General features: G+C 53.6%; 1 protein-coding gene across 1 annotated transcript in view; it reads left to right on the plus strand.

Annotated features, from left to right (window-relative positions):
• The first annotated feature begins 7,229 nt into the window (after positions 1 to 7,229).
• The window catches only part of CACNG3 (calcium voltage-gated channel auxiliary subunit gamma 3), a 36,520-nt gene continuing 35,305 nt past the window's right edge, over positions 7,230 to 8,444 (plus strand). The window contains exon 1 of the mRNA XM_009286625.2: positions 7,230 to 7,311. Within this exon, the coding sequence (XP_009284900.1) occupies positions 7,230 to 7,311 (82 nt within the window). The remainder of the gene's footprint in view (positions 7,312 to 8,444) is intronic.

Consider the following 8,444-nt stretch of genomic DNA (forward strand, 5'->3'; position numbering starts at 1 on the left):
CGCAGTAGGGTGAGCCCCGAGTGTGAGCATCCTTTGCGTCACTGGCTGTTACCCCTCTCTTATTGCACACCGGTTTGGCTGGTTTGCAAAAAAACCCCATATGTATATTTTCTGAACCACTACCAATTCTAATGTAAATACACATTACTCCATGCCTATAGGGGAAAACGGGGGTGGAATTTTATGAATCACGAGGAATCCTATAAAGGAAATTCTGGTTTGTAGATCTTTTATAAACATCAAACTCTACCTTTTGAAATTATTTTCTTCTTTTAATGATTCATTGAGGAAAAAAGGCTGCTAGAAGCTAAAGCTGATGTCCCGCCTGCCGGGGAGCGGGCGGCCGGGTGTCCTCGCCCCGTTATTAAATTGCAGCCAGGCAGTGCCCTGTGCGTGCGGGGGATGTGAGCTGTGAGTCCACGGTCTCAGGTACTGACCTGGGCTGGAGGAAACAAAACAAAACCCAAAAAACTGCAAATTGTGCCAGATTGCCAAGAGGGTTTATGAGACACTCTGCATCAGATGAAGCCCAGGGAAGCCTCGAGTGTGGGCTAGTTTCTGGTGAGGGTTCTCGTAACTCCAGCACACGTTTCAGAAGACGTCTCGCCATCCTCTGCAGACCACAGTTGATGTTCAGAGCATGTACGTTACTGTAACTTTCAAACCTGTTGCTGCAGAATTAGTATTACTTCAGTGGTGAATGTTTTTAATTTCCGTATCTTCAGCTCTGAAGCCGCTCCCAGGGTCTGTCCAGGATGTTGCTGTAAGTTCTCCCGTGCCAAGGGGCACCCCGGGGCCGTGGTTACACGCAGGAGCTGCTGTGGGGGGAGTTAAGTCTTTTCTGTTTGGGACTTCTGCATATGTGTTGGGGTGACACTTCTGCATGGAGCAGGCGTTGCTGAAGCGCCGAGCGAGCCGGGCAGCCTCGGACGGGGCCCCGCGGGGAAGCCGGGCCAGCACGTGGCCGTGCTCAGCTGTGCTGCCAGGCAGCTTCAGTGGCATCTTCGGGATCTGCAGGGTTAAGATCCATGCTCCAGGGAGACCTTAGCAAAGGCTAGGTCCTGTTTGCAGGACTCGTACCTTGAGCGTTTCTGATGTTGTCCGTTCTGCTACTTGCCAAACCCTTATTCCAAGGTTTATTTCCAGATGACCTGTTTCTTCTGTGGAGAAATGTAAAATGGGATATGCCTGGCCCTGCACAGACGTTGAGATTTGTACAAACTCTTCCAAGGAAGGGCAGAGTGACTGTGGTTGACTCACCGTTCGCTGTAATTTGATGATTTAATCTTCACTGTTGGATGGGGAAAGCAGTGCTTCAGGAGGATGCTCAGAGCTGAGAGGCTTCAGGAGAGCCCCGTTAGTCAGTCCCCGGGTGCTCTGATGCACGGATAAAGCCCAGTAAAAGGATACGAGCGTGCTGCCAGCATGCAGTGCACCCACCGCTGTGTGCAGCAGTGCAGTGCTGGGGGGACAAGGGGACAGTGTGAGCGAGCAGCGGGTGAGGCAGGAGAAGGATGCTCTGGGGGACAGAGGAGGCATCTCAGCCTGCAGCTACAGAGGAGAGAAACCCCTCCCTGGCGCTTGCAGGGTGCACCCTGATCACTCGCCTGCGTGCTGGAGGGGTTTTAGCTGCAAGTCTGGTGTCCCACACTGAGCAGCCTGGCTGCGGTGGGGTCCAGCGATGGCAGGATGGGACCCAGAGCCCTGCACCTCCCCAGGTGAGGCAGGAGGAGGGACCGAGGAGGCAGGACATACACTCACCCCACCCCTGAAGGGTGGCAAGTTGGGACTCTTTCTCCCAGGCCAGATTACACCTGAATGCTGCAGGTAAGTGGGGTTCAGGCTCCTCAGGTGGTTCCCTGTGGGGCAGGATGGATTAGACAATCCCCCCCCGGGGCTGTGTTGGCCCCTTTGCCGCTGGTCAGCGGCTGCAGCCGGGGCTGCGGCGGCTGCTCCAGGCAGCAGAACCTGCACGGCTCCTGCACCCAGCTGGGGCGCTGATCAGCAGCATGGGCTTTGCAAAGGAGACCGCGTGCTGTGTGAAGAAGACATGGGGCAGGAAGGCTGAGGCTCCTGGAGGTGAAGAAATAACCGCTTGCATTTACCCACTGGCTAAGGATTTCTTTCCCAACACTGGTATTTGGAAATACGCCAGGATACCTTGGTGCAGGAGCAGATTCCCATTCCTGTCTGCGGGGATGTTAGGGCTGCAAATGCCGGTGCTCCCTGGGTGTGCCCTAGTCTTTCACTTGGACATTTTGCCAAAGAAAAGGAGAGAGGACTGCGGCTGTTTGTCCAGGCCTTCTGCATTCCTGGTCTAAAGCGCAACCCTGCTTGAGCCGGGGAGCGGTGGGGAGGCTGCTGGGTGCCTGCAGCTGTGGAGTGCTGCCAGAGAGCTTGCATGGCACACGGGGACAGTGGAAGAGTGAGGGGAATGGAGGAAAGCCTGAGCAGGACCTGTCTGAAGTCAGGGGCAGAGCCAGGGCTGGCTGCTTGGGCTCAGCCTGAGGAATTGCCTGGGCCTGGCGGTCTGCAGGGTCTGCAGCTGTGAGGCTGTAGGCAGGCGAGGGGGCAGTGGAAACCCTGATCCGCTCCGACTCTGCAGTCCTACCGCTGCACGTGGCCGTTTGGGATACAGCCGTCACCAAAGGAGTTCTTGATCCATTTAATCCATTTAATAAATAAATGCAAGTCTGCATAGTGGTCAACCTATATAGGTAGTCTCAAAGATGGGAAGATGAGCGCACGCGGATACAGCTGGTCCTGACCCAGCCATCACACAGCAGTTCAGGGCGAGCCTGTGCCAGGGCTGTCAGCGCAGCTGCACGGCCCAAACGTAGCTGCTCTCCAGCCAGCGCAGGGAGTGCGATGCCATTTGCACATGGCAAGGGGCACCTGCTGCTGCTGCTCTTGTCTCCCCTGGCTGGACATCTGAGCAGCCTTCTCTTGGTAAGAGTGCCATCACGAAAGGAGTTCTTGATCCATTTAATCCATTTAATAAATAAATGCAAGTTTGCATAGTGGTCAACCCATATAGGTAGTCTCAAAGATGGGAAGATGAGCGCACGCTCTGGGCAGTAGATATGCTCTGATGATTGTGAATCCCAGGAGCTCTAACACAAGTGAAGAACTAGGGTGGTTTCCAGCGCAGAGTGCAAGGATCTAGCTGTTCAAAAGGTAGGGCTTACATCTAGAGGGTGGAACTAACTCATACTAACAAGCAGGTGAGCCACTGAGCCTGCAACAGCGAAAGAAGCAACGAGCATCTTGCTCCATGCATGGAAGTGTCATCCAAGCTGTTTATTTCTGATCACGTTCAAAGTGGCAAGTAAAACAAGGAGGGGAAAAAAAAAGAAAATGTTTATTGTTGAACAGTTTGTGTTTGTGAATTTGATTTCACCTGCAAGTATTTGATGACTTTTCTACATCCTAGACTACCTGCTGTGTGTCGTCAAAAGATTCTCATAAAGACCTCCTTTTAGATGGGCATATACTCTTTATTCTATTTGCTGCATGTATGAAAAAATAAAATATATAATTTTAAAGAAACCCGGAGAGCTTGACTTCCTTTGCCCATGAGACTCCGGTGGCGTGCAGGGGGAGAGCCAGCGGGCTGGGCAGGCCGTGGGATCCCCGGCAATCGGCAGCTGGTTCTGGCTGGTGGCCACCTGCGTGGTCACCCGGAGGGGGGGGGGCCCGCCGAGCCCGGTTACAGCTGCAAACGCTGAAATGTTGCAGCTTTTCTGTAAAAGAGATTCTTATCTGCACAGCTAGAGAATATTAGCAAATGGAGCCTGCCTGAATGCAGGGCCGGGACTGGAGACCTGCAGCTGTGGCTGCGCTTAAAGATACGGTATAGACCAAGGGGGAGGGAAGGTGTTGGTTGTTTGGATCTTCAGTTAACTGCTAGTTTAGATGAATTAACACTATTGCAGATGCTCTTCCCAGCACCCCATAAGCACTGTTTCCCAGTCCCTATAACTCACGCAGGGCTTGCGGGGGGTGAGCTGGCTGGCGCCAGGGAGGTTGGGTGCCGGGCAGACCCTCTGCGGGCGCTTTGCGTGCCCTTGTCCTGCCGTGGCAGCGAGGGCAGGGGAGCAGTGGGCTCAGAGGGCTGGGGCTCTGCGAATCCCCCTGCGTCTCCACGTGCTCCTGCGGCTGTGAAGGGTTTCTGGCCGAGTGCACCATTATGCAGCTTTCTGCTTGCTTGCACGGAAAGCTGCACGGCGCAAACCTGCTTTTCTCCATCGAGGAAATTTGCTTTTTTAGGAAGTGCCCTTGTGAAAGCTGGTGAGCATGTTAGGAAGGGCATTTCCTTCTCCCTTCGGGGACTTCAGCTAAGCCTTCAGCAAGAAGATGTCCTTGTCTCTTCCACCTGGCGTGGCTGGTGGTCACCGGGGACCACTCCGATTTGCATGGGGGTAGAAAAGTGCAGGGCTCAACCGGCCCCAGCACTGCCCACATGCCCCTGGCATCTCTCCTCCAGGCTGGAGAGTCCTGGTCTGTCTCCTGCTGCTGGCATCACTGCTGGTCCTCTATGGGCCGCGGGGCAGGGCGAGCTGCAGGACGGGGTGGTCTGCGGGGCTGTGCCAGGAAGGTCTCCCGCGGCCCCAGTGCAGGATTTCGGGGTGGCCGGTTGGGCCCCTCCCCAGCTTCGCTGACGTGCCCATTCCCAGCATGTCGGAAATGCTTCTGAGCTTCAGTTTTCCTGGCTTGTGTAAGTGAAACATTTGGTTTTGTGACACTTTCCTTAATTATGGGAGCTAATGACAAAACCATTGTGACAAATGACTCAGCTTTTGATAGTGAAGTTAATTAATTCTGAAGTTAGAGCCTCCATCAGCGTATCTGGAAAAACCAGATTAAGAAGTCTGCTTACCTGGTGTAAAACGGGCAGCAAAAACCCAAGTCCCTACAACATGCCAGGTAAAATCCCCCCCACCACTGCAAGGGGATGATGCGCTTGGAGCGAGGAGAATAAAGGCCAGACATCAGCACAGCGTTTGCCTCCCGAGCCATCCCTCCACCTAGCAAAGGCGTCAGGAGGAACGCAGCCTCATTAATGTTTGAATGAGTGACCAGAAGCAGCTTTGCGTTAGATTCTGACCTTCAAGAGCCGTCTCCCTGAAGCCATCTTTCATCTCTTTCATTTGCATTACAATCCTGTTTGCCTCATTATTCGTTATCCACTTCTTCTTCAAAGAATTTAAATCAAATCAATTAAATTGCAGTGGGTCGGAGCAGCAGCAAACCTTTTATGGTGGCTCAGCATGGTCCAGCTGGACTCAGACTACAAAATATCTTTTGATCTCCTGCTATTTGTTCTTTTATTACTTCTGTGGTACCACTGCCTCATAGAATCCCTTTGATAATCTTCCTCCTTTCCCACCCATCCCTTGCAGACGTGCTCCATGTAGAGGCCGGTCTTTGTATGACCTTGGGGAAGGGATTCCCTCAGCTTCCCTCCCACAGCCCGGGACCGGGATGTCCCCAGCAGGGCTGCTGAGATGGGGAGCTGCTGAGCTGCACGCAGCACCCCGTACCCTCGGAGCTGGCATGGAGCAGCTGGGGGAACCCTGTGGCACTGGCGTGATGTTTGCTGGTCCCTGTCATCCCCTTCCCTCTCCTCGACTTGCTTTGTCTACTCAGGGTATCGGTATAGAGGGAAAAAAAGCAGATGCGATGGTGGGGCATGCCAGTGTGTGCAGCTGGTGCGTGCGAAAGCAGAAGCGTGGGCAAAGCGAGGTGGACTTTAGCACGCAGCTGCTGTAAGCGCATTCACCTGGGTCTCTCGAGAGGCTGCGTGCCGCTTGCTAGCCCATGCATGGCCACTCCTGCGCTCCCTTTGCATCTTCCCAGCGTAAAGAGGCTTAATAAGAATGGATTTCTGTTTCTCTCCCCTGCTATTTTTATTGCTACTAAACTGTCGGAAGTCCAGCAGGGAGCTGCAGAGCTGATAGGCAGCCGCACAAGCTCGCACCAGCTCGTGCCACACGCACTTGGGCTGGTGGCACGTATTGCACTGCTCACTCATGTCACATCTAAGAGAACCTCCCTGAACTCAGTAGCACATCACGTAAGGACACACCAGCTTCACCACTGGAGTCCTGTTAGAACCAGTAGATTGCAACCAGCATTTCCAAAGCATGTGCAGATATAAATAATCCCCTCGTAGGAGTGGGGAAGGATGAACACATGTGCCAAAGGCTCTGGAGTCCTTATCCCCTTGCAGTTCCCGGGAGCAGGAAAATGGAGTGAAGACCAGGCAAGGCTGGAGCTCAATATCTCACTGCATTGCTAATGACCTAAACTCGCCTTGTATCAGAGCCTCTCTTCCTTCAAGGAAAAAACCTAATCCAGCTAGGGATTATTTCTGACTACTTACTTTCTGTCACTTTGCCAATTTAAATGCAGCAGAGCTTTCATCGCTGGATTTGGAAGGACAAAGCCTAACAGATCTCGGTTTAGGACATTTTTGCCTGCAAGGACAGCTTTTTTTTGCACAAGTTGTACAATCTTTGCAGCATGAGCTGGTTTCTGTTATTTGTTTCCACTTCGCCGAACTCAGAAGGGTCCAGGTCTGTGAGCAGGTAGATGATGATGGATAAGGCAGTGAACAGCAAGGGGTGAGCAGGGCGGGAGCTGGAGCTGGAGGAGCCCAGGCTGCACAGGCAGGGTGCCAGGCTGTGACCACTGGAGCACACTGCCCTCCAGAGTCTGAGCTGCAAAACGGGATGGCAAGGTCCCCAAATTCTTGTTGGCTGCGAATCTTAGTGAACTCCCTGTATGTCCCCTGGGGTGGCTGCTCTGGGCAGAGCTCCAGGCTCACTCCTGGGACTGGCTACTCCATGCGACGAGTGGTAAAAGGGGTGCAGGGCTTGGCGAGGGGGTGCCCTGCCACCAACCCCTACAAGGGCCAACATGATCCGACATGGACTTTGATTCTGTTTGAGCTTGCTTTGTTAAAAGCCTAGGAAACGGTACATGTGCACTCTGCACACACCTACACACACTATGTTAAAATAACACAATTAAGGCTGCAAAATCCCCCACTCGGAATGCAATTTGCAGCCCCTTCGCTGTAGGTGTGAGATATCTTTGCTGCCTCCTCCCTGGGATGCCTGCCTCTGCACAGGATGGGGGCCGGGCAGGGTGCTGGTGTCAGGCTCTGCCCCACGCGCTGCAGGAGCTGGGTGACAGGCGGTGGGAGCAGTGGGGGTGGCAGGACGATGGCGCGTAATGCCATGGCTGAGGCAGCTGTCCCGGAGAAGCACCGTCTCTCCCTGCACCTTGCCCCGAGCTACCTTCGTGGTACCCACCAGATCACCCAGGAACAGCATCCCAGTGCAGCCACACGCGGGGCTCATCTTGGTGTCCAGCCTGTGACGCCAAGGCGTGACCTGTGACCATCGTGTGCCGCTGCCAACACCAGTCACAGAAACTGCGCAACTATAACCCCTCCTCAAAAAATACACAGAAAAAAAGCCTTGTGGTTCAGCTTGGGTGGATGCTTCTGACCACAGTCCCTGAGTCTCCATCCTCACCCTCACCAGAGAGTGCTCTCGGCCCCCAGCCCCCTGAGCGCTGCAGCCCTCCGGGTGGAAACGCCGGAAAAGCAGGAACTGGTGCTGTGCACCCGGGAGAGCCTGGGCAGACCTGCCTCCGCCTCCAGCCTGAGCTCTGAACAGAGGCAGTAAATGGGGCAAGGAGCCCGTAACGAAGCAGGGGAATAAATCAGGGTGATCCACAGCGGGCGCACTGCGTGTGGCAGGGTGCTGGGGAAGAAACACTGCAGCATTGCAATCAGCATGCCCTGCCTAATGAGTATGCACAAAGAAGATGATTTAAGGTTGTGGAGGCTACTTATTTTCACACTTCTTAATTGCTCAGTACCTGAGGTTTTGGTAACCTTCTTAATTTTCTGTTTGCATTTTGGGAGTAAATAACTAGTATTTACATGTGAGTGCATACAAATGAGAACTGTGAAAGTACACACTATCAGGTAAATCATATGCTCTCCTGTCTCATCTGTAGCCCTTAAAAGACTATTAATTTAAGAGGTGGGTATATTATAGGGCTTATTTGAAAGGTCGCATGAGTCATAAGCTCATCCAACTGGATGCAAAAATGTTCGAGAGAGATGAGGAGACAGCAGAGAGGCACAGAGAGAGAGAGTGAGGGTTTTAACTGGTGGCAAACAATTAAGGAGCGTGATGTGGAAAACACCTCAAGGTGCAATGTACGTCTTGCTGGCACCTGCCTTGGTTTTGGTCTGTCACGGCGCTTGGGCATAAGTCAATTGACAAGGCATTTATCACTTGGGTGATAAAACCTGGTCTCCTCGGGGCAGGCGGTGCCCGCGGGCTGTGCACGGGCAGGCTCCGTGTCAGGGTGGGCGGGTGCTGGGGCATCCCCCAGAGCCGCTGTTGCTGTGCCCCCCCCCA

This window comes from Aptenodytes forsteri, unplaced genomic scaffold, assembly GCF_000699145.1.
Source record: "Aptenodytes forsteri isolate BGI_AS27 unplaced genomic scaffold, ASM69914v1 Scaffold55, whole genome shotgun sequence".
Classification (NCBI taxonomy): domain Eukaryota; kingdom Metazoa; phylum Chordata; class Aves; order Sphenisciformes; family Spheniscidae; genus Aptenodytes; species Aptenodytes forsteri.